Source organism: Sphaerodactylus townsendi, linkage group LG06 (genome assembly GCF_021028975.2).
Source record: "Sphaerodactylus townsendi isolate TG3544 linkage group LG06, MPM_Stown_v2.3, whole genome shotgun sequence".
Taxonomy (NCBI): Eukaryota; Metazoa; Chordata; class Lepidosauria; order Squamata; family Sphaerodactylidae; genus Sphaerodactylus; species Sphaerodactylus townsendi.
In genome coordinates this window covers 88,312,664-88,339,441 of record NC_059430.1, presented here as the reverse complement: position 1 = coordinate 88,339,441, position 26,778 = coordinate 88,312,664, and the positions used below count along the sequence as shown (strand labels likewise).

At 42.7% G+C, this 26,778-nt stretch overlaps 1 protein-coding gene across 9 annotated transcripts in view; it reads left to right on the top strand.

Moving 5' to 3' along the window:
- Nucleotides 1-5,481: 5,481 nt before the first annotated feature.
- The window catches only part of MAGI2 (membrane associated guanylate kinase, WW and PDZ domain containing 2), a 251,122-nt gene continuing 229,825 nt past the window's right edge, over nucleotides 5,482-26,778 (top strand). For 7 of the 9 annotated variants that reach the window (XM_048499934.1, XM_048499932.1, XM_048499933.1 and 4 more), the window contains exons 1-2: nucleotides 5,482-5,689; nucleotides 12,376-12,455. In XM_048499934.1, the coding sequence (XP_048355891.1) occupies nucleotides 5,583-5,689; nucleotides 12,376-12,455 (187 nt within the window). In that variant the 5' untranslated portion in view covers nucleotides 5,482-5,582. Of the gene's footprint in view, nucleotides 5,690-11,828; nucleotides 12,250-12,375; nucleotides 12,456-26,778 lie in introns of those variants that run through there. The other 2 variants (XM_048499935.1, XM_048499936.1) reach the window with 1 other exon arrangement.

The following is a 26,778-nucleotide window of genomic DNA, read 5'->3' as shown; positions in this document are numbered from 1 at the left end:
ACACCCAGCCAGCCCTAGCTCTGCAGCTCCAGCTGCCGCCGATGGCAGAGCACCTCCTCCCCCCTTCCAGAACAGGGGGAGAGTGCCTCCTCCCCAGCAGGCTCCTGCCCCCCACCCTTTCCCCCCACCCCTACCCCCCACCCCCGCCAACTGGCAAGCCAGCCGTCATTCCCCTCCTCCCCTCACCCTCCCACGGCAGGCTCTGAGGCTCGGCTTCTGGCAGCCAGCCTCTATGTGACTTTCTTAAAAGGGCAATTCTCTAAAGATTGATTAAAGATTGCTTTCCCCTTTAAGCAATCTTTTGGGGAATTGCCTCTTTAAGAAAGTCATAGAGGCTGGCTGGCTGCCTGGAACGGCAGCTTGGAACTAGCCTGGGTAAGTCGGGGTGGCTGCTGAGGAGGCCAGGCTGCGCGAATAAGCGCTGCAGTGCTTACTCACGAGTAAGGCGCCAAGCTTACTAGCTTACTCGTGAGTTTGGTGCTACACGCGAGTAAGCGGGGCTCCGCAGGGGGGTGCCCGGAGGGTTTTTTGGTCTCCGGGCACCATTTGGACCTGGTACGCCTCTGGAAGGGGCAGCCGTGCCAGGAGCCACAGTACAAGCGGGAAGGAGCCGCATGTGGCTCACGAGCCGCGGGTTCCCGACCTCTGCCCTTGATGCACTGGCTACAATCTGCTTTTGAGTCTCAGCATGTTTGACACTTCCTTTCCTCTCCCTTCTGAAAAGTAGTTTCAATTGCACTAATTCTGGATTGGATGGGAAAGTGCACTTTCGTCCCTCTTGCCCATAATGATAACAAAAATGCCGTTCACTAAGTTGTTTCTTCTTTGGAGCCTGCGTGGAACAATGGGATAAAGAAGCTGCACTTTCCACAGAAGAGAAACCTTCCATTTCATTATCCTTACTGTGATTGTTGACTTGTTTGGCAAATACACTTTTAAGACAAGCTAATCTGCTACTTAGGAAAGCAACACTTACTTTCTCTTTCTTTTGCTGTCTGAGGGTGGATCTCTTTTGTGTGAGCCCCTTTACCAATAATACACACTACTCAATTGCTGGGCTAACAAATTGGCCATAGCCATTTTATTGAGCAGAAGCGTGAGGCTAAGCATGGGTCTGGTCATATGGGTGACGTGCAACAGCTCAGCCGGGCGGATGCCCTGTCCCGAGCTTTGTTCTATTGCGGGGCTCTGCTGGGTGGACGCTCCTGGCCAGAGATATTCCCCTTCAGCCCAGTTCGACAGGGGCGGTTGCCTCTTGTCGCTGTTGCCGCTCCCAAGGGGAAGGTGTAACTCCCTAGCTCCCTTCCCCTTCCCTTCCAGAGTCATACCCATGCGCCAAACCGCCACTCATCAGGGCTATGACAAAATAAGCATGCATTAACATAAAAACTTAGGGAGAGGTGGGTGGGCAAATAGTAAGCCAACGAGGACATGGCCTGGGACAAAGGAGGGCAAGCCGCTTTAAAGTCTCGTTCACCCCTCCTTTCTTCCAGGGATGCTAGCCCTTCTCTAGCATGGCTCCTTCTCCCCTTCCACCCTTCCCTTAATGGGGGGCATCACTGGCCTCGCTCCTCCCCACCCCGAGTAGCAACCGCGCCTCGTGGTGATTTCACAGGCGTCTTTCCATACTATTTTCTTCAATTAGTTTAGGCTCCCTTATGTGACAGGATTTGCTATATACTTTAGAAGTTGACTAGCTCAAGTGTTTTGCTTTTCTATATGTTTTTGCTTCATTTTCTTTCTCCATAGACAACCTCTTTGAATAAGATAGTGATGTTGTATTTCTGTTACTTAAATAATCCCTCAAATGGAGTTGCCTAATAAGAACTTCACCTGAGCTTTATCAAGGCAAGTTACTTTTGTCCTGCAAATTTTCTCCCTTCTCAACTAGTTTCCTCCAGCAACAATTCAGTCTACAAAAATAATCCAAAGGGGTCTTTGCATGCTTTTGAACTGCTTCCAAAAACTGTGCATATAAATAATCTGCAGTTGCAGTAGTTCCAAAAGTGTTTTCCAGTTCCACTGAACAATCCTGTACTGTGACACAACTTCCTGCATATAACACTACATTCAGAGCAGAGGCAATAAGCTCTCTAACAATTTGCACTGATGCCCAGTGGCAGATATCTCAGAATCCTCTAAAAAGTGTTGAATTTGCAATCTCCACATATCAGAATCTATTGTTCCAGCTGGCTTTGGTATATTTCCAGAAATACATCTTAATCTATAGGAAGCATGGTTGTAACTACTTCTCTCTGTTACTAATAGCTTCATAGCATGTTCCACAACCATTTTATGCACTCTTTCAGGTGCCTCTATTAAGAAATCTCTACCAACAGAGACAGAGGCAAGTATCCTTCCTGCTGTCTCCCCTTGCTTTGATGAGGTACCTGTTGACTTAACATTCTTCTGTGGAGTACTATGGTTTAAGCTTTGTTTTATAGGTATTACTACCCACTGGTTTTCTTACTTAGAGGTGTTACAAATCCTTGCCAGTAACTGAACAGAATTTTTTTTCTTTCAACTCATATAATATCATCCCGACTTCAGTACCAGGCATTCTTTTATATTTGCTAACAGTACCATAATTACCTTAGGAACATTCTAAATCTGTATCAGACACAGTTGGCAACATTCCACACAGTCTACCACAGCAATCTGGGTCTAAATTGCAGAGTTTACACAGTTCCATTTTACAAATAAAGGATAAAATATCTATATAAATGCTCAGGTCACAAGGTAACACTGTACCTGCTCAAGCACCAGTTTATATTTCTGTTACCCACCTTAATTCCTAAAGGGATATTATTCTCAATTGAAACTAAAAGAGTTCACTTTTTGACAGTGTGATCGCACCTTGTGACACAACACTTAAAAAAATAGCAGTAAACCGTTTTCCAACTTGTTCTTTTTTCCCTCTTTCTTTCATAAGAAATAACATACAGAACTGTAAATTGAATTTAGAAAACAATAATTAACATATAACGGTTCAGGTCTGTTGTGCTCAAACAGACCAGCAGAGTCTCAGTCCCTTTCTGACTTTTGTCTATATGGGTCCCTTACAGATGGATAGGCTTTGCAGCTTTGCTTTGCCTTTGCTGAGCCATCTGTTCTTTTATTCAAGGGTTCCAATATAGCCTTGGAATATCAATACATAGTTTGTAACAAACTTAGAGTCATTCTGAGGTGAACTACCTACAACTTAAGAACATAAGAACATAAGAACAAGCCAGCTGGATCAGACCAAAGTCCATCTAGGCCAGCTCTCTGCTACTCGCAGTGGCCCACCAGGTGCCTTTGGGAGCTCACATGTAGGATGTGAACGCAATGGCTCCTCTCATGCTGTTGCCTCCCCGATCACCTGGTCTGTTAAGGCATTTGCAATCTCAGATCAAGGAGGATCAAGATTGGTAGCCATAAATCGACTTCTCCTCCATAAATCTGTCCAAGCCCCTTTTAAAGCTATCCAGGTGAGTGGCCATCACCACCTCCTGTGGCAGCATATTCCAAACACCAATCACACGTTGCGTGAAGAAGTGTTTCCTTTTATTAGTCCTAATTCTTCCCCCAGCATTTTCAATGAATGCCCCCTGGTTCTAGTATTGTGAGAAAGAGAGAAAAATGTCTCTCTGTCAACATTTTCTACCCCATGCATAATTTTGTAGACTTCAATCATATCCCCCCTCAGCCGCCTCCTCTCCAAACTAAAGAGTCCCAAACGCTGCAGCCTCTCCTCATAGGGAAGGTGCTCCAGTCCCTCAATCATCCTTGTTGCCCTTCTCTGCACTTTTTCTATCTCCTCAATATAAAAGGGACCTGAAGCAGAGAAGATTTGGAAGTTACAGTTGTTCCATACTGTATGCATATGTCAATGCCTAAAACATTGTTTTACATAGTTATCAGAAAACTCTTTAAAGGAAAAAAAAGCAGTGCCTTAAAACCATTTCACTTAAATGTGCAAGGGCATAATGTTATTTAATAATAATCATAATATCATTTCAGCAATTGTTCCATAAAATCCTGGACAACTAAATAGTGGCCTAACAGTGTCAGTCACTATTTGGTTCTTAAACATGAGGACTAACATCACATTGTTAGTATAGGTTTGGTGCTGGGCCAGAATTTACCATCTGCTAGCCTTCTTGGCAGTGTGATTCTTTTATGTATGGAGTTTTGCATTTTGTTTGTCAACTTTTTTGAAGCAGTATAATAGTAGGGAAGTAGGTATAATAGTAGGGAATAATAGCAGTATAATAGTAGGGAAGTAGGTCATGTACAGTGCAGTCCTATATAGACTCTGATTCCACAGAAGTCAGCAACTTTAGACCAGAGTAACTCAGCATGGGATAGTACTGGAAAGGCTTCGTGAATATTAGGCCTGATTACAGGAAGGATGCCCTTACATTAGAAGCTCATTTGTTATCATAGCCATAAACTATCCAGATCTCAATAGGAAAAGTTTTGTTTTGTTTTAATGTATGATTGAAAGAAGTGCTCTGTGAAATCAGGAAAAGGTCTACTTTGGTTTTGCTTTAGAAAAAATATAGGTTGTCTCCATCAAGGCACACAGCTTGAAATGGTATCAGCAACTGTTGTCACTATGATGGCTGTTGACTAGGCTAACATCCAAAGGAAATCCCTCAGGATTTTAGGAGAATCATGATGTGTAGGAATAAACATGGTAGCAACCTGAGTGGATTTTAATCAGATAAAAGGGCTTGAGAGCCCCTGGCTTGTTCCTCTTCTCACTTTTCTCCAGAGGTTTCTTCCTTTGGAACTGGGAAAGAAAGAAAGGCAAAAGTACCGCTTATTCCAAAACTCAGTGAAATTCCATTTATTTTTACAAAGACTTATTCTTCCTAAAGCACACAAACAATGGCTCCCTTTTATAAATGGATCCAATCTGCACTTCAGGATTATTATCCAGTGCACTTTGGGATTATTTTTAGAGATTTTGTGCTTAGTTCTCTACTATCAGACCTTAAAAGTGACTCACTAGCAACAGGTAGTCTTATGATAGCACCTTAAACAGGTCTGCTCAGAATCTGTTAAAGGTCTGCTAAAGTTGACTCAGTGGGGCTTACTTCCAGTAAAGCATCCTTAGGGTTGAGCTTCTAGGGATCCGAAGTACAGATATGCACAGCTGGCCCAGGTCTATTTTGAGCATCTCCAAGTACAGTAGTTCTTATGTCTAAGTCTGGGGAAAACCATAATGCAGCTACCAGTTAGAGTAGGCTGTGCTGAATCAAACCCAAGGCACAGAGCGGCTTCCTTAAATTTAATCATTTTGTCACTGGCTTGTGGCATGCAGGTAGAAGCAGTTTTTTAATGCATCTTTGCAAACAAAAAGGCTACCCCTGGCTTGATCCTGGGTTTTTTTAAGGTAGCAGAATACTTCTCTGGCAGTAGAGCTTCCAGACTATTCAACACTTACTGCATTCATAACATGTCCTGACACACGTGTCTCCTTTTGTACAGAATCAAGTGAACACGAGGAGAAAAGTGCAGGTACCTCAGGTGAACCTTCATCTCAGCCTTATCCTGCACCTGTATACAGCCAACCGGAAGATGTAAAAGAAGATATGGATATAGGAAAGCCAATGAAACCAGAAGAAAGTGATGAATTAGGCCCTTTGCCTGACAATTGGGAAATGGCTTACACAGAGAAGGGGGAAGTCTACTTTATTGAGTAAGTACCACACATTTAAAATACTGTCTTGTTTCAATTTGTGCTAAGGATGGTTCATATGGATTCTTAGCCAGCTTGGTAAAATCATGAATAATGGAAAACTGGTTCACTCTTGAAACCCTTCTCTCCTCAGGCTCCATTCCTCAAATTTGCCAGAGTCCCCCAACTCGAAGTTAGCTACCCTAAGCACTTCTACTCAATGGAGCGTTTTCTGCGGTAATCTAAAGTACCATTGGCAAAGAAAAAGTCCTATTCTACAAATAAAAGTCCTACTCTACAAATAAAAATATCTTCTATGTTGATCTATCATTAAGCAATGGCATGCAGATTTCCCATGCTTAAGGGGGGGGAGGGTTCATATTATTTGAATACCAGAAGGTTAAGTGGGATCTCATGCTGTGGAGGTTCTATTAAATTGTTTCTGTGTTAATGAGTCAGTTTGGGTTATGTCATAAAAAGCCATTTGTTCAACATCATCTCCCTGAGAACAGCCATAATAAGTCTGATAGTTAAATAATAAATTAAAAAATGATATTGTAACATGTAAATCACACTGTAATATAAATAAAATGCCTTTCCTGTGATGTTCATTTTGCACCATTGGAAGTTTCTTTGTGAAGTTTCTTTGCACTTCATAATGGAAGTGCCTTTTGGTTCACTTCCAGATTAGATTTGAAGATTTGAAGGGGGCAGGTGATATGCTGCCTTTATAGCATCCCTCAGACAATTTCATGTTGTCATTGGATTTCCTGCCATTTTTTATTGTCTGGGGTTTCTATTTATACTCCTGGCTATCATCCAATACTGAGGGCTTTTCCACATGAGGTTTTTTTTTCCTTTTTGTTCTGCTTTGGTTTATTCCCTGAATTTTTGTGCCTTTTATTTCTAGTTGGGGGATTTGTTTGTTTTGTTTTCCCTCCAGGCTTTTTTTCCATTTCTTTTGAGAACACTTTTATCCTGATATTTTTCTGGAACCCAATTTTGAGTCTCTTTATTCCTTGCGCATAATGTTTCTGTCAGTTTTCTTTGTCCTGACTGCCCCCCACCCCCACCCCAAACTTAAGACGATGGAATTCATTTTTTTAAGGGCACAAAATACTAATATGTCAATTTACTGTTGTATTGATAGGCAAAGTAGGTTCTCTGAATTCCCAGATTTTATTTTAAAAAGTAAGTCTCCAGCACCTTCCCTGTGGAGATACAAAGGAGAAGGACATATTTCCACAAGGGCCAGAGGCCAACATTTGCTATAATCTGTTTCACCTATCTTTACAGCAGTATATCAATGCATCAAAATTTTAGTGCCTTTTAAAAATACAGACATGATATCAGTATATCAATATAAGCATGTGCAAGAAATAAAAAGGGAAGTACTGTGATGCCACTGATGACTGCAGCACCATCTAATGAAAATACTCATTATTGAAAGCCCATGTGGAAGAAAATGAACCGACTTCACAGCTGTGAAAATGCAGAGGCAGGGCAGAACCTGTTCCAGTGCCTGTGGAAGGGTGTTCCTGAACATAGCAAGAAGGATCCATTCTGGTGGCTTTTCACTACCTCTGCAAGACTTACAGTGCAATCCTAAACAGAGCTACACCCTTTAAGACCATGGACTTAAATAGATTTGAAGGGCATAACTCTGTTTAGAATTGCACTGTGAATTATTTGAAAGGGTTTTTAAAATACAAGTAGATCTATCAGTCTGATGTCAATATTGTCACTTGTATCTAATTCATTTCATTTGTTACAATTGAAGATCTGCTATATTTGTAGTTTTTTAATCCTTTGTGTGCTTGTGTGTGTGTGTGATTTAAATTTGTACATAATTTTTGCTTTTGTTGTAACTCATCTCAAGTCCTTTAGGAGATAAATGGGATAGAAATATTTTAAATAATAAATATCTCTCCTCTAGAAAACTGCTGTATGTATGGAAAAAATGAGGAAAAATATGGGCGATATGGTCCTTTACCAGCATACTTGGTGCATGTTTTGGGGAATTGTTTGATATTTACAACAAATGCTAGGTACTTGTGCTGGGTCTTAGCATTCAAAAGATTCTAGCAAAAAGTGGAAGCTCTTCTGAAAAGCTTGAGACATCTATATAGAGATTGGTCAAGGAATCAATATGGCCACCAGCAACATCAGTTAGAAAGTCCCAAGAAGCCACTTAGATCCATTCATCTGTGAGAGCCAGCATGGTGCAATGGTTAAGAGCAGTGGACTCTAATCTGGAGAACCAAGTTTGATTCTTTACTCTTCCACATGAGTGGTGGATTCTAATCTGGAGAACCAGGTTTGATTCTGCACTGTTCCACATGAAGCCAACTGAGTGACTTCAATGGATTATCTGACCTAAATAATCAGTGCAAAGAGGTTAAAAGTCAGCAGTAGCCTAAATATCATTTAGTAGTGATCTGGCCATCACAAAGGATTTGTTACTATCTCCCTATCCATTTATCCATTGTAGAACAGCATATTCAGAGCGGACACTTAAAATCCAGTTAGCCATTTTAATGGTAGAATGAGGAAAGAGGGTGTATAGGAGAAGGGACAATCCTGACAGATTAGACAAATTGTGATTTACTTGCAGAAAATGTAGGACTCAAGATAACAAGGCCTGTATAGGTTTGAGTCAATCAGGAACCAAAATGGAAGCCTGTGGAGTGTAGGAGATTTGTCAGCACCAAACATTCAAACACTTGTTAATTTTTTCCAGCCTATCAGAATACTTGAAGATGGTATTTTAGGGATTATAGGTCCTACCTGAATAGTCCAAAACTTTAAGATTATTGAATTATTTCCAGCAAAGAACTGTAGACAAGGGACCTTCTTTCTACACCTTTGGTGGCAGTGGGAAGGTGAAGGCTTTAGTTTCCTTTGTGCCCTCAAAGGAGTCCAAATGCAACAGGATATTTAAACCATCTTGCTTCCATCATCTGCCTTACTTGGTGAAATTAGTTGAGAACTAATTTATGTCATTATGTAATTATGTGTTTGATATGGAGGCAGTGACGAAGGGAGGGGAAACTGCGTCCAGGACATGAACTGCCTGGGCATCCCCTCCTGCCCCCCCTCGAAATGCCATGCCCCACCACACCCAGCCACGTGACTGCAGTGGCAGTGCCTGGGGCGAGCTGCCCCAGATGTTCCCATTGCATCTCCGCCTCTGTATGGAGGATTGCCAAGCTCTAGTTGGGGATGAAGGTGTCTTAGAATTACATATCCACTCTAATGAAATCAATTCCCTGGAAGAAAATTGGAACTTTAGAGGGATACTAGGTAAAATCCCTCTGCAAAGTCTCCCCTCCACAGGCACCATCCCAGATCTCCAGGAATTTCCCTGGCTGGACTTAGCAACCTGCAGGGGCCATGCTCTCACTAGTTTCTGCTTGCTTTTTGAACACTCACTATAGCAAAACCTTGAAATGCCTACTTTATAATAAACTCAGCATCACAGTGGGCAAATATTTATTTTTTTGGTAGAGGGAAGCGGAGGAAGCCATGACAGTCAAAATGGTATCCAGACAATACAAGTGTGGAAGGCAGACAGGGCATTCAACACTCAGGGTGGGCAGCTTGGTGGAAACTATTCCCTTATACTCTGCAGGGATCTTTTTTTGCAAATTAATGAATGAATTTAGTAATTAGGCACTTGGAGATGATGTTGAGTCCCGTTGAATGTTATCCTAATGCTGAGGTCAGCTGGATTCTTGGCTGACCAGACAGTAGCCAGCAAAGAAATAACAAGTTAATAGCAGTATAATAACATTCCTTTTTCTGGGTTCTCTTTTTATACATTTCCACTCCATCCTCTCTGCCAGTGATCATTTTGTCTTCACTGAATGCCTTGAATGAGTCAGTGAGTGGCACAAATGCCTTGATTGAGGGGTGGGGGGGTGAGCCGAAGATGACATTTAGCAAACAATTCTTGGTTTTCCTAGTTTAGAACATTGCTTTAATTTAATCTCCAGGACTCATAAAGTTCAAAAAGCACAACCTGGAGGGGGGGGGTGCTATGAGATCAGGAGGGCAGTGGGAGGAGGGAGAGCTGAAGGGGTATAATTGCTCATGCATCTCCTTACTGCAGACTTGCTTGTCTATAGCCAGGGCAAAAATGTTCAACACTACTGTGAAATTTATGTGATCTGGAACTATTTGCAACTATGTCTTTGTTTTTTATTGAAAATGCCACTTAAAGACCTCTGTTAAATAGAAAGGTAGCACAATGAAATAATTCCATATTACAAGGTAGAACAAGAACTCCAGATACAAAACGCTTCAGTGCCATTTGCTACAATTTGTAAGCCCCATTCTTTCCTGTTGAAATTTTTCATTTATGGACATCCATTAAACACAAAATCCCAATGAAGCCATAATATCTAAAACACTAATAAACACTTAATAAAACAGCCATATATGTGATATCAGTAAATTTATTTGTGGTCTGTTTATGTGGCCATTTAACAGAATAGTCAGATGGTAATGTCAGGTGCCCCAGGTTTTTGTGGCTATTGGAATTCTATTGGAATTCTCAAGAGCTTATAAACTACCACTGGTCTGACCAAGCATTTGATTAAAAAAAAAGTTCGTCAATACATGAGCTTCTCCAGCATCTGACTACATAGTCCATTCAGCAGGATGCCTTAATCCAAGAATGAAAATATCACAGGCTGGGCAATTAATGCAAGCAAGCCACATGCTACGGGGCGGGGGGGGGGGCCAAGGTCATCTGGCTCTAGAGCAAAAATTCTTTCCAAGCCCAAATACAAAATTCACCTAAAGTGTTTCAAATACAAGTATCCCATTTGTGTGTTACTTACCATTTCACAGCAGACAAATGGATGAAGGAACAGAAATTTGGGGATGTAGAACATGGTACCTATGTATGAGCAAAGAAAGACTCCATGGTTGATTCCCCACTGCAGAGTCGACTAGATTCTACCCGGTTCCCTGAAAAGGAACTGACCTAGGTCGACTCCATTGTTACTCCCCACAGCAGCCAAGTTCATCCCACCAGAGCTGAGCTCAGAGGGCGGGATCACCTCAGCGCCTCTTCTGCTCTTTGTTCCCGATTGGCTGTCATGTTACCGGGAACGTGAATGTGCATCCATTTTTTTTACATAACGGCAACATAGCCACAAATCAGTGCTCTATGTAGCTAAAAGCAGCGTGTAAACGTGTGCTGTTTATATGTATGGCCATCGCTTCATATACAAGAAGGATTTTTTTAAAAAGGGCACGCTTTTCCCCACCGCGAGTCTTTCATTCTAAGCATGCCCAAAACACTGAACTGTGATTGGCTGACCGGAGGGAACAGTTCCTCGATGATTCCCCACTTTACCTGCTTCGACCTGAGTTTGACCTAAATTTGCTGAAAAAGTTGTACCTCCTTGATGGAGTCGGAATTTGACAGTTTGAGGGGCTGAAGCTGGGATGGAACCGTGTCGAACTCAGCAGCTGTGGGGAATACCTAAGTCAAACCTAGGATGAACCTAGGTCAAACCTGCCAGTGGGGAATCGACCCATGACAGCATGGGCCACCCTTCTCCCCACCAGCACAGTATTCCCCTTTCCACTCCACCCTAGCATAGCTACAAGTCAGTAGGAGCCAGAAAGCCTTTGCAGATTTCTTTCTTAATCCTGTACCATTCATGCAGCCATTTATAACGAATAGGTTACAAGCATTTTTAAATTATTCAGCAAATGTTATTTAAAAAGGCTTAATAATTCAGCGATATGTAAACGGGACCAAAAAAACAGCCTTATAAGATGTGTTTTGTGGATAAAGAATGCCTTTATATAATACCAAGTAATTTAAAAATGCATGTAAGCCATTCTGTATATATGTATGAATGAAGAAAGGAGAGTGAGAAAGTATGTGTGTTGAAAAAGCATTTGTGTGTGTGTGTGTACAGTGTGTGTGCATGTGTGGCTCAAAATTTACTTGGTGTGGGAAAGTGCATGTATTTTTAGGAAGCTTGATAAATAGTTACGTATCCATTTCTTTGGGAAACTGTTCTCTTGCTGAACAGTTTTGTAGCAGTTCATTGCTGATGCCTGAAAAAGCTATTCTGGGCTTAGCAGAATGGCCACATGATTCATTCGGCTCCAGCAAAATCTGCTTTTATCCCAGCAGCTGAATTAGATATGGAATAGATAACAGTTGGTTAATCAAAGTGCGATTAATCATCCTGTTAGGAAACACACACTGCACTGAGGCACATCACCATTTGCATCCCTTTTCTATAATGTTTGTCAGCGTGGCTGTTCAGGAATAATATCTGTATATTTATGTATCGTATAGGATTAAGAATAATTTGGCACTGAAATTCCTGCAAACGGGCAAGGAAGGCTGCTTGCTGTACCCGTTCAGTTGGAGAAGGCTGTAAATTCCTTTTGCTCTGGATGAGTTCTGCATTTTCAATGAGGTTAACTTGGCAACCTTCAAGTTGATTTTAATAAAAATAGCGGCTTTGAGGACAGGGAGCGGAGGCTGCCAAATTTAGAGCTGCCGCACACAATCCTTCTTATACCTCCTTCAGGTCTACTTAGAACCAGTAAGCAAATTAAGTGTATCGATTGCGATTTTGTTTGCTAATCTCCTTTTTTCCTCCTCCTCTTTAGGAAAAAACTTGATTCTGTGCAGTTATATATCTGATGGGGGTGATTTCTTTTCTTTTCAGCCATAACACAAAGACAACATCATGGCTGGATCCACGACTTGCGAAAAAGGCTAAACCTCCTGAAGAGTGCAAAGAAAATGGTAGGCTATTAAGTTTTCATTACTATTGACATGAAGGAAAAAAATATTCTTTGTCTGGTGATTGTTAGAAAAAGAGATTATATGCAGAACTGATGTTTAATTGCTACTGCAGTGCATTACTTGCTCCTTGACATATGATGGCAAAACAGGAAGATAGCTACTATATATTTTTGTATGATATTCAAAGTTGAGAATAACAAGTGTGTGTCCAGAGATAGATGGTGCTCATTTACAGTGTGTTTGATTCTGTGGCAATCCTCTTTTTCCATCTTTGTCGGCAATGTGTGCTGAGATTTGAAGCTGGTCGGTCTAAATAAAATTCAGAGCCTGTGGCAGTTGTTACCAGGGTTGAAGTATGAATATTTCAAAGTGGTTTTGTTTTGTAAAGGGATAATGCTGTGCCAATGAAGCAGTAGGCAATTTAGACAAGTCAGTGTCTGAGCAAAGAAAAAAAAGAGAGAAGATATCACAGAACAATTACTTAGTTAAAGGACATTTGTATCGTAGTAGAGTAATTTCCAATGGTAAGCATCTTTTGAAATATTTATCTTCTTTCTAATTTCGTTAATTAACTGTTGGAGATCTGTGTGTGCACTGATATTACCATAACCTCGTATATCTTCAGAGGCAATTGTTATTTTTAGAGTTGGCAATAAATATACACATGCAAAATTAGGATACTCAAAACCCTTTTCTCAACTGTTACATATGGTTATTGAGATACTTCTTCTGCTGTCTTCTACTCTATAGGCTACTGTAACTAGCATTTTTTTCTTAGTGTTTTTCAATATATATCAGTTTCAATACATATATTAGTAGTTATGCAGCAAAGTAAATGTACTGTGACCTCAGAAATACACAGTCAATAGGAATCTGAAAATCAAGTGTAACATCCCCTCTCCCAGCAGTGACTCTGGCTAGAAGAATTCTCAGAAGTCAGTCAGTCAGTCAGTCAGTCAGTCAGTCAGTCAGTCACTCACTCACTCACTCACTCACTCACTCACTCTCTACATTAGAAAGGATATATTCATGGACAATATTATCCAACACTGAAGATATCTTTATTACTTTACCTTGTATCTGTTGTATTGGGCACTGCCATCAGTAGCTGTATTTCATATCTGCTCTCTCTCTCTCTTCTTTATGACATTCTGGCCTGAGTTTTTGTTGGGAAGTTCATTCTTATGTGGCAATAGTGATTGAAGATTAATACTGATGTTGTAGATGTATATTTTAAAAAGGGTTCATATAAATAATATTAGATAGATAGATAGTTTAATACGGCCAAAGGCCAGCAAAGACAAAACAAAACAACAGCACACATTCACAACAGCAAATTACAACAATTATTACAGCTAACCATTTACATGAATGTTTGGCTTTCAGCTCATCCCTGATTAAGTAGGCCCTTGCGTTTTTTATATGCCAATGCACAGAACTTTGCTACCTGCTGGGAGATGGTTGCATCCTTGTCTTCCAACAGCATTTTCCTGATCTCTTGGTCAGGATCCTTTGCAGTTATCAAGCTGTGTTGCACAAGCAGAGGTAAAATAAAGAGCTCTCTTTCTGCCTTATGCAGCATGCAGTGTAACAAGATATGTATCATAGAATCAACGTCCCCAGAGTTACAAACACATTTCCTCAAATGCCAAGGGGTTTTCCCAAATCTGGCTATAAGCATAGATGATGGAAATGCGTCAAACCGTGCTCTAGAAAAGGCCCATCGGTATTTGGCTATGGTAATATGTTGAATGTAGGGGGCCATTACTGTACCACTACCAGATTTCAATGGTCTATATAGAGCAGGAAATGAGGCATTATCATTTTGGTAGTCAATGTAGTCAAAATGGTGATATACCATCTTAAGAGCTAAGGGCAAGTCCCATTCAAGCATCAGCATAGGGTCTAGCCCAATCTGTTTAAGCTTCAGGATAATCTTCTCCGACCAGATTGGGTATGGTGATGTTGACAGAAATGCTGGTAATAGGCCCTGGGAGTGTAGGTGGACTTTAATCCAATATTTGATGGCTCTCCAGACTATAGTTTCCACTTTAGCTATTCCTGCTTCATGTCTCAATACAGTGTTGGAAGTGCATTTTGGTGTATTGAATAGAGATCTAAGGAATGTTGTTGTAACTTTTCCAGAGGTGTAAAGTTGGATATGTTGCCTAGTTGGGCTCCATATGTTAATTGTGGAATGGATTTTGCTGTAAACAATTTAACAGCAGCTGGAATGTATCCTCCCCCCTGGAGTGCGGTAGAATCTCAGTATTGCTTGGTAGCTCTTTTGAGCAGATTGGACAAAGGGAGTTGGATATGAGCTTCGTAGGTTTGCCATTATACTGGAAAATTTACCCAAAGTATCTGAAGCATTTGACCTGATCGATTGGATGCCCTTCGATTGTCCATCTTTCCTTCTTGAACCTGGCATTAAAATGTACTATTTTGGTTTTAGAATAATTCATTATTAGATGTTCCTCAGCACATTTTTGGGTTATTGCATTTAGGGCTCTCTTAATCCCTACTTTGGTTAGTGAGAGGGGCGACAATATAGATCCGCATACATTAGAATGGGTAGTTTTTTCCCCTGAGAAAGTGTAGGAGCATGAACGTCCTTATCCTGCAAATCTATTATGAAGGAGTTGACATAAAAGTTGAATAGATGTGGTGCTAGAAGGCACCCTTGCCTTACCCCCTTCTGTACTGGTATAGATGGTGTTAGATGTCCCTCTTGTGTCACCCTTACTCGCAAAGAGGTGTTCTCATGCAGTTGGATTATTATGTGCAATAAACGTTTGTCAATATTGGTGTTTGCTAGTTTGGCCCATAGGCGGTCACGTGGCACATTATCGAAGGCTGCCTTGAGATCGATAAAGGTTACATATAGTGAGCCTCTTTGGAGTTTAACATATTTGTCAATCAGATGGTTTAGAATCAAGCAGTGGTCCATTGTTGATCGTCCCTTTCGGAAGCCAGCCTGTTCGTCTCCTAACAGCTTTTCTCCCTCGAGCCATACCAGAAACCTTGTGCACAGGTAGTTGGTATATATCTTACTTATAACATTAAGTAAGCTGATCGGCCTGTAGTTGGCTGGGTCCGTGATTACCCCTTTTTTAAATATAGGGACTATTATGGCTTCTTTCCAATCTGTTGGAATATAGCCTGTATTATTAATATACGTGAAAAGTTCAGCTAGGATTGTAGCCCACCAGTCAATGTTGACTTTCAATAGCTCTGGGGATATATAGTCATTCCCTGGGGCTTTCCCAGATTTTAATTTGGAAATCATAAGTGCGACTTCTGCTTTGGTTACAGGGGGCCATGTAGGTGTGTTATCCAGCGAGATATAATGTCCCAAAGAAGGCTGATGGTTTGTAAAAAGTTTGGAAAAATGCTCCACCCAGACTGTTATTGTTATTGGATTAGCTAGGCCCAATTTACTTAGATTATTATTCTGGCTTGTTAGTCTCCAAAAAGTGGCAGAATCATTCGATCTTACCGCCTTGATTAGAGATTGCCATTTTTTGTGCATGGACATTTTTTTCTTATATTTTAGCATGGCCTTATAAGTTTTTTTCCCTTCCAGTACCAGTTCTTTGTTAGTCACGCCCTCTTTAAACTTATACTAAAGACACCAAATCTGAGGATACTTAAATCAGGTGACTGGAGCTAGAAACAGGTAAGACCTTTCTAAAACCCTAAAAAAGGGCTCTAGGTTTTCAGGAAAATCTGAAATCTTAAAAAACAACAACACGGAGTTTAAAAAAACCCAAAATGATAAAAGATTAACCTGTAGCTTTAAAGCAACAGATTTCCTTAGTGGCTGTTGCTAGGCAACCATAGTATTCCAGACTAGATTTCTCTGAGTAAAAAGGCAGGGAAATATGGCAAGGTCCCTTTGAATCCTATTTTAGACTTTGAGGGAAAATTCCTGGCTAGGCCTGAGCTAGAGTTGTAAGCTCCAGGTTGCAAAATTCCTGAAGATTTTGTGGTGGAATCTGAGGAGGGAAGAGATGGGAAGGTGGGAAGAGGCCTCAGCAAAATATAATGCCATAGAGTCCACTCTCCAAAGCAGTCATTTTCTCTGAGGGGACAGATCTCTCTGATCTGGGAGAGTTCCTGGAGATTGGCAACTCAATGTCTGGTAGTAACCTCTGGGTGACTGTATATCACCTGACTTGTATAACTAGGCCTGACTGCTTGCTACTGTTTCATAGCAGCCATGCTATGAAAGCCAGTGTGGTGTAGCAGTTAAAGTTTTAGAGCAGAGTCTGGTTGACCCACTTTCATATCTTGCTGTGGAAGTTCACTGGGGCTCCTTGTGCACAGCAAATGTATAACGGGTTTCACTTGGGATAAAGGAACCCATTTTCCTGTTTTCGCATTCACATGCATTCATGCAGGCAGCAATTGGAGCCCAGAGAAACAATCCAGGTTGCTGTTGCGCCTTTGCATAGAGACACATCTATCTTTTTAATCACTTCCCACACATTAGCTACCCAGGCATGCCGATGTCCCACGATAGACAATCTGCACCTGCGTAGTTTCGCAGATGCAAGCCGCAATTTTTTAAAAAAAAAAAGTAAAGAAAGGCAAATAAAGCTCTTCCTGCCTGGCTGTTCACTTGCAAGCAGCTGCAACCCAGGATTTTTGAAAAAACTCACTTGTCTAGTTATTTTTAAAAAAGGGTTGAAGATAACACGGGGCAGATTTGTTATGGGGGTGGGATCTATGTGAAATCCCCCCCCCAAAAAAAAGGGTTATTTAGCATCCTATGCCTGCATTTACTGGCCTGTGTGAAGGGGCCTGGGTGATTCTGGACCAGGTGCATATTTTCAGTCTAACCTACTTTACAGAGTTGTTGTGTGAATAAAAATGAGAAGAGAGTAACATAAGGTAGTTTGGTCCCCACTATTGGGAAAGGTGGGGTATAAGTGAAGTAAATAAATAGTCAATACAGCTGAAGATGGGAGTTAGATAAAAGTTAGGTTTGTGAATGGCAGAGGAGAGAATGTGGCAGGGAAAGGGAAGGGGGTGAGGGGGTTGCCAGGAGAAACAAAAGAGGAAGTAGTGTGGGAAGGGAGATACAGGGGAAAGTGAGATGCTTCCCACCTGTGCAGTTCGTACCACACCGGCTTGAACATGCCACTTTTAAAAAACCTCGCTATTGAGCGAGGTTTAAAAGTGGTGCCTTCGTGCCGCTTTGGGGGAGCCAGGTGCGAACAGCACCCCAGGGACCGGGTTCTCCCCGTCTCTGGGGCACTGTTTTTTGGCCGTACAGAAATGGCCTATATCCTACTAAAGTCATGTCTAATCTCACCCTCCCAAGTCTCTACTCCCAAATCTCCAGGAATTTCCCAATTCGGTGCTGGCAACCAAAAGGGGAAACTGATATCTGTAGTGGATCAGTTGTGATTCCAGGAGATCTCCCGGCCTCACCTGGAAATTGGCAATTTTAGAAAAGAAAAGGAAGCAGGAAAAGGGGAGATGCTACTGTAGTTTTCAAGAAAGGGAAGAAGGGAAATAGTGGGAAAGGGGGAAATGAGATTCTTCCCCAGCATGGCGGCCCCTGATTCATGCACTGAGGGATTGGGGAAACATGCCTTTTACCGGGCTATGGTGTGACCTGCGAGCCCGGTGAAGAGCGGATTACCTGCCCGCAACGGGGAGGGACGTCGTGGCAAAATTTGGGAGCAATCGGTCCAGGCATTTCGGCGTTAGGGCATGACTAACAAAGTCACAGTTAGCTTTTCATATATATAGATTCCCCCCTCTCACTCCTGTCCACCCGTCCAGTCCTAGCTGATATGGAAGGCTCACAATCTACAATCCCCTGATTTCTTTAACAATGTTTCTATATATGGTATATTATTTTTAGTTGTCAGCATGTACTAATTGCTGTCTCATCTCAACTTTTACACTTATTTTCTATATGCTTTACTTCACTTCCCCGTGACCCACTTCTTCATTTCTCAACTAGTGTGGACCTGCAACTATTAATTTTTCCTTTACATTACCTTGAGCATAATGGTTGCTACCTACTCTCTGACACTCTGTGAACTTGTAAATCTTCCGCTCAAAAACTTGAAGCAGATTGCATGGTTATATGCAGCCTGAAAAGCGCTGGCTCATTGACTATCCACTCTCAGAAAAACATTTGCCATTCTTCTTAATGTCCTGTGGGGCAGTGCTGACATAATTAATGTGCTGTGATGGTACATACAGTATATGAAGAATAATTTGCAATGCATGACCTTCTGCAGTATACTTCAGGCCACACTTCTGCATAAAGACTGACTATGTCCCCTATCATCTCTTGAAAGGATCCACTCAAGATTCCTCTGCAGCTTATTGGGACTCCCCAACTGCGTCTCCTACTTCGCCCTTTGTTCTGAGACAGCCTCGAACTTGCTCGAGACTCGGATTTGGACACTCGCATTACAATACTGGGTGTGTTTACATTTTCGATCAAAACCAGGCACCCTAATCCATCTGATGCTTTCAGATCCATATTCCTCTGAGTTTCCATATCATTGGCAAAATGCAGTCACTGGGCTTTTCGCTGGATTTTCTGGCTAATGTGGAAAACTCTATCTCCAGACTACTATCCCAAAGGCTAACTGACACAGAATTCCAACACCTAACATCCTCATATCAGAGTCACCCAACATATTGGCCCAACTTTTTCACCACCCAATAGAGTGGTGTTTCCTAACTGTTTCACCACCCCACATACTTTTCCTGAGACTTCACCTCAGTTAAGAAGCACCTTCATGCAAGCCTGCCTGAATATTTTACCATCCATACTACTGCAAGGCAGATTCTTAGGAATCCCTTACAACAAAAGATTATGTCCTTGCCCCCAGGTGTCAATAGAGTCAGTGGACCACATCCTATTATCTTGCAAATTCTATCTCTCGCTTAGAAGTTCCCTCATTGACTTAGAAAAAAGGGGTGAGGGACAGGCAAGGAAGCAAAGGCAGAGGTAATGTGATGGCTGTTCCTGCAAGTGTCTTGCAGGCCTCCACTTATGTTGCATATTTCAACTAATCAGTAGAATAAATAAAAGACAGATGATTGATGAATTTGAAGTTCTTTAGTCAATGGGCAGCCATAATGTACAGTCCTTCTGATAACTGCATTATCTTTAAGACTATTTCTGTGAGGTAGGCTAGGCAGAAAGAGAACTACTGGCCTGATGACATCCTGCAAACAATGAAACATTACCTTAATTAATTAATTAAGTTGACTTTTTAAAATACCACTCTCCCTGTTGCCATAGTCTCAGAGTGGTTTCGAATATAGGCTTACAGTAAATATATAACATATAAAATACAATTTGCATCACAGTGTTCAGCAGGCTCTCCCTTCACCATACTCAATGCATACTTTGACTGCCTCTCCCCACTCTCAGTCACCAGTGGGGTGCTCAGTGACCTCTCATCTCCATGGTCAGCACAGTGCTCAACCTGCCCCCACCCCCATCATTAGAGTGTCGCTTCACAAGTAAGGCAGTCCAAGATCGGGACAGTTCCTATACGGGGGCCAGTTCCTCTCTTGGCAGCAGTTCCTCCTTCCACCACCACATGCATCTGGCAACTCTTCAGCACACACATCATTACAGCTGTGTTGTCTTCACTTCTGGGCTTGATTTTTTAACAATTTAATTATTTTAATGTCACATCTTCACAGGTCACAGATACATGACACCAAGACATGTTTTGCTTCTCTGAGAACAAGCTTGGGGATCCTCAAGCTCACATTCTTCTCCTTCACTCAAGTGATGTACAACTAATTAATGACTCTTAACCACTTACAGGATACTCATCCAAGTGGCTACCTTTGGGTAAAGCATCCTCCCTCCGGGGGTGGGCAGTATAAAAGTTGAATAAATAAATAAATAAAAGAAACTTTAGCTAAAAAAGCCCTCTAGCATTTTGTGTAAACTTGATGAGATTTAGAGCAGGTTATATTTCTGTTTCTATACTATAGTAATTTTTAAGTGAATAGATATTTTCATCCTTACTTGCACTAGTTCTGCATCATAAGAGTAGCTGAAGGTGATTGCAGGCATTCTTTGCAGGAAATGGGGCAGTACAAAATTAATTTAGAATGTCTGCTTTCTTGATAGAGAGAGAGAAATAAATATTCCTATGGTTTCTTTTTCTGTAGCCAGTCAAGAAAATCTTCAAAATAAGGTGCTAAAACATCGATTAACTAATATGAGGTTTGGGAAATCTGTGTAGATAGCACAGAAGCCAACAGAATGAGCTTTGATGCCAGAAGCTTCAGTTTCACAACTAATCTCAGCCACAAAATCATTAGCTCTCTTTATTTTTCCCATTTGCAGCATAAAGATAATATTGATCTGCCCTCTAGATCTGCTGAAAGGATTATTAGGATATCTTATACAGAACAGTTTGGCCATTGAAGGAGCCATTCTCATGCTACAAAGTAGTATTAAAGTCATAACAGGCACACCAAGCAATCAAAAGTGACTTACTCATCATGCCCTCCTCCTTCTTTTTTTAATTCATTTTTTTAAAAAAAATATCATTTAGGAATACATATTAATTGGCAGACAGTCTGACTTAAAGTGGTTCCAGTAATAACATAATATGATCCACCACATAAATGATAAACAATGTACTTAACATTTGCGAGCGATAGTTACATCAGAAAAAGTGGTTTAAAATTCTAGTACATAAATGCAGTGCGAAAATATAGGTATAAATACGTAATAATATCTTATACACACACACATATATACACACATACACACATATACATAGATAAATAATAATAATTAATAGGTTAATAATAATCTTAAGCTATGCAGATAACAAGAAGATTCTATTTTGAGATAAGTGCCGAGGAATAATATGTATTCTTTAGAATTCCTATTTTTGTTTCTCCAGACATCCATCAGTTTCAGTAATGTAGTCATTGTGTTGAATGATTTTGGTAATTATTATTATTATTATTATTATTATTATTATTATTATTATTTTATTAGATTTTTATACCGCCCCATCCCCGGAGGGCTCTGGGCGGTGCACAGTATTTAAAAACAATATACGTAATAACATTTAAAAGCATCAATAAGATATCCCAAAACATTTACCAATATATCTAAATTTAAATATAAATTAAAGTGCAAGATGTAGGATGGCGTCCAGCGTTCCAAAAATATAAAATCCCTCCCTCTCCCATCGGTATGGAAGGGAGGCATGGCGGAGAATCTCAGTGATGGGAGCTGTGGCCCGGATGTTAAGGGCAGAGACGGAGGCACTGTTACGGGCTGGATCCCTCCGAGGCTCCAGCAGAACAGCTCCCGCCTTGCAGGCCCCTGAACTCCCCAAGGTCCCATGGCGTTCCCGGACAGCTGGAGGGAGAGCGTTGCTCCACCAGGCCGGGGCCAGGGCTGTAAAAGTCCTGGTCCGCGTGGAGGCCAGCCGCATCACCGAGGGGCCAGGACCACCAATAAATTTGGCCTCCGCCGATCGGAGAGGCAGCCCAGGGACATATGGGGTGATGCGGTCTCGAAGATACGATGGCCCCAGGCCGTGGAATGCCCCTTTAAAGGTCAACACCCAGCACCTTGAAGATGATCCGGAACTCTACTGGAGTTCAACGCCCGCAATGCCAGCTGTCCGCGGCACAGGCTGGATGTCCAGCTTCCACCGAAAGGTACTTCGCCTGTAAGCAGACCTGCTTGCTGCATGGTGAACCAGTTTTAATCGCCGGATCAAACGCAAGGGAAGTGCCCGCGTGGAGCCGAAAGTTGGCTACAATAGTCAAGTCTGGAGATGAGCCGTTGCATGGACTCACTGAGGCTACAGTCCGTTCTGGAGAGGAAGGGAGCCAGCCGCCGGGCCTGTGACGGAGGTGGAAAAAAGGCAGCCCGGGTTGTATGGGCCACCAGGGTCTCCATTGTGAGAGACAAATCCAGGTGGGACCCCCCAGGGCTGCTGTGGATCGGAGGGGCCGGTCGGAAGTCAATGTGACCCCTCCCACACCGGGCCGGCTCGGAAAGTCCCTCCCCACGGCTGCCAAGCCAGAAGAGGATCTCCGCCCTTCGAGGGGTTCAGTTTTGAACCTGCTACCTGCCGCTAAATCCAACCAGCCGCAATCGCCTCCAAACAGTGCTGTAGAGCCGCAGGGCGTAAGCGGCTGCTCCCCTCCATCAACAACAGAATGAGCTGTGTGTCATCCCAGCGCATCGATGGCAAATCAGCCCAAAACTCCGATACTCAGCTGAGGCAAGAGGTCGCGATGTAGATGTTAAATAACAGCGGGGACAATAGTGCCCCCTGGGAATTACACCGCATTGGAGGCAGACGCACTTCCCTGGGAGGCCTGGTCCCCGCGACCCTCACTCTTTGCTGGTTCCGGCCCCGAAGAAACGTAGGTTTATCCACTGGAGGACAGTGCCCCGCACTCCGGAGGCGGCCCGGCCAGTGATTGGGCCATAAAGGTCGTATCGGTGCGACCACATCAAACAGCCGCGGTGAGATCTAACAACACCAGCAGCGCCGATCCGGCCTATGAGTCAAGCTTTCGGGATAATGGGAGTGTGTCTGTGATGGCGACGAGAAACAGTCTCCGTCCCCATGCCCAGCACGGAAGCCGGACTGGAAGGGGGGTCGAAAGCCGATGTGTCATCCAGAAAACCTTGAAGCTGCTCGCAGCACCCACTCTCTCAATTACCACCTTCCCAGAAACGAAAGATTCGAAGACGGAGCGGTAATGTGGCCAGATCTCCTGGATCTAACGCATGGTCTTTTTAAGCAGTGGTTGGACCCACTGCCCTCCTTCAACCCATCCGGGAAGGTTCCTGCCTTGCTCAAAGAGAACCATTGATGATACTCAACAGATGGGGTCGCATTTCAGCTCCGCCCGTGCAGGTTTTCACAAGCCAGGACGGGACATCCGGATCCAGAGGGGACAGAGTAGTAAGGTCTAACAGGTAGCTAAGGCTCTGGTCGAAGCAGCGGCTTCAGAGAGCAGGGAAATCTGGGTCAACAAGGACCCAAGACGGCGAAAGGGAGTCTCCCAGTTCGCTTAATTGTAGATAATGTGGATGGAAGGTCGGTAGGCATGGAGTGATCGCTGATCTTTATCCATGCAAAAAAGCTCATAAATGCCTCACAGCTAATATCCAATTGGGGGTTTGAAGATCTCTCTCCATAGGGAGGTCAGTGATCGAATTATCACAGGAATAATTGTGCTGGGCGTAGAGCTAAGCGGACCTACGCAGGGAGTGAGGAGGAAGAAAGTCCTGCCATCGCCTCGCTTCGTCGCCATCTCATAGGGCTTTCATAAAAGCGTCCTATAGGGATGTTCGCATGCAGCTTCGTCACGACGATTTCCTCCATACTCGCTTCTAGACGCTCTAAGCCCCACCCCTGCTTACATACGGGCGCCAGGCTCCTGTATATACCATAGAAGCGTGCTGAGAGCTGGGAAGCGTAGAGGACGCTGGAGAGCAACCAACATCGATGGCATCGGGACAGTCGAGAGTTCCAATCCTCCACCTGCTCATCGAAAGTGTGCCGGCGAAGGACTTCAGGGTCCCGCAGAGCATTCAGGGAAGCCAAGTGGATCCATGAGGTCTCCGCGCTGGCGGGAGCGCTTGCAAATCAGCCCGTCAGCTTCTAGGGATCGGAGGTTGATCGCGGTAAGTCCATCCGAATCTTCTAGGGCAAAATGGTCGGACCATGGCAGACCTCCTCTTCGTATCAATAGAAGGGATATCTGCACCAAGGCTTATCCCCGACCCGGCAAGACCAAGTCCAGCTGTGGTTCCCAGCCTCAATGCGGTGGGGCCATGAGTTTATCAAGGGGAGGCCTAGCGTCGCCATGGATGACACTAGAGTCCGCAGCTGCTATACAGGAGGCAAGCTGGCCGGCATGGGCGCTGAAGTCCCCCAAGACAATGAGTCACAGGGGAACCGCAATGCCCAGTCCGCCACCACCTCCAGCAGCCGCGGCAGGCTGTCTCCCGGTGCGCTAGGCGACCGGTACACCAGGAGAACAGCCAATCTCTCCAAGGCTAACCACTCCAGGCCGACACACTCTATGCCGGTGATCTCCGGGATGGGGGCTGCCCTGAAGGGGATAGAATCACGGATGAACAATGCAACACCGCCCCCCCGGCCCTGGGTTCGTGATCGGTGAAGGCACGCGAAACCCCGGGGCGCGACTTCGCCAAGGGCGACGGTCTCACCTTCGCGCACCCAGGTTTCGGTGATACATGCCAGGTCCACTTGCTGGGCTCCGAGAAAATCCCGGAGCACCGTGGTCTTATTGTTAATGGACCTGGCATTAATTAACACCAAGTTCACCTTGTTTTTGCATCCTTTTTTAGTTTTAGACAGGGTTTGTTTGTCTAGATTGGAGTCGATGACCCCATTAAAGTCACCTAACAAAATGAATGAGTTGTAATTTAGGTCTAAAATTTTATCCATTGTATTCTGGAAAAAGTGGCTCCTGTTGGTATTAGGAGCATAAATACCTATAATAAGTAATTTTTCTCCATCGTGCTGGACTTCAACTCCTAGTCTCCTAGCTTCTGAGTCTCTGAATACTAGGCACGGTTTCAAGGAAACTTTTATGTATAAAGCTACTCCTCTTGTTTTCCCTTTATGACAATTTGTGAAAACCTGTCCCAGAGAGTCACGTTGTAATAAGTGTTCCTCGTCAAGTTTGATGTGTGTTTCCTGAAGGCAAACTATGTCTGCTTTTTCTTGCCTTAGATATTTGAAGGATTTTTTCCATTCAGAAAGGTGATTGAGTCTGTTGATATTGCAGGAGAATATCTTATGAAGATTTGGATCAGTTATGTGTTTTGGTGTTGGGGGGGTTGCTGTCTTGTGATTTGTTTGCTTGGCTAGTTTGTATTCTATGAGAGCTTTGTGTTGCTGTATAAAAAGTTCCGTGCTTTCACAACCATCTGTAGGTTTACTCTAGAGTTATGCCAGACAAGGAAGATCTCCTCAGGGAACAGCCATCTGTAAGAAATGTTGTTTTCACATAAAAAGAGGAAATGATACGCTTTCTTTTTCTCCTGGAAGTATATTGGGATTTCTTTAAGTATGATGAGATCTGAGTTTTCCAAGGTAAGTTTCTGTTTTAAATGCTTCCTCAGGATCGTGTCTGACATGGTCTTTCTCAAGCATTTAATCACTATGTCCCTGGGTGTTTTGTGTTCTTTAGCATACCTGGAATTTATTCTATAGATTTGATCAACTTCATTAGGTATTTCATGAAGTGGAATGTTCCATATTTCAGATAAAAGTGGAGAAAGTCATTGTATTAAGTTTTCTTTTGGTATTTCCTGGAGTCCTCGTATCCTCAAAGTTGTCTCCTTCTGTTTAAGTTCCATCATTGCAAGTTTTTCTAATTGTTCATCATGTTGTGTCTTATATGTTTCCAACTGTCCCTCCATTATAGTCACTTTTTGGTTTGTGGCCTTGACATCTACTTTGATGTTAGTCATTGCAGCTTCCAGATTATGTAACTTTGCATTGTCCCTTTTAAGATTGAGAATCTCCATTTCCAGTTTTTCTAGTTTGTTCTTGTTCTATTTTTTGAAGCTGTCCAACTTCTCTAATATCATATCTAGCCTCTTATGAATAGCCATATTGTCATTTGAAAAGTTTGCGTTCGTGATTGGCGTCTCAGGTGTGTTGGTGATTATTATGTGCTTTGTTTTCTTTGACATTTGTAAAGTAGGTTTAGAGATTGTTTAGGCAAGGTCTGCTTGAATTGTGAATTTATGTGAGTCAGAAAGGAATACAGTGCTTGCCTTTGGCAGTTGCTTTTGTGTTGTCCGGACTCCCTTCCACTCCTAGGCTCTGTCTTAGGATGTATAACTTCTGAACTTCGTGTCTATTTCTCAAAGAGGTTACATTGTAGTATTATGTTAAATAAGTAGTGAATAGTGACTTTAAGGGCATGGGGTTTTGTGGCTATTCAGTAGCCCACTGTTGCTTTGCTTTATCAGATCCCAGATAAAATTCCTACCAACTCCTTGAGCTGCTCAAAGTCTGAGATCTTAATGAGATCGGGTGACTCCCTCAGGTGTCAGTGAGAGGTTCCAAATGGTGCTGAGTCCAAGAAAACAATCGGGTGCCTCTGCGAAGTCAGCAGAGGCTTGTGAAAGCCATCATTAACCCAATGGAGCGCCTCCTTTTCTGTATCATTGATGGGGGTGGTAGGTGATTATTAGATAAATGTTAAAATAAATTATTGAGTTCAATTAAGTATAAACAGTAATAATAAAAGTAATAGTAATAATAACAGCAATAATAAAAGCAAT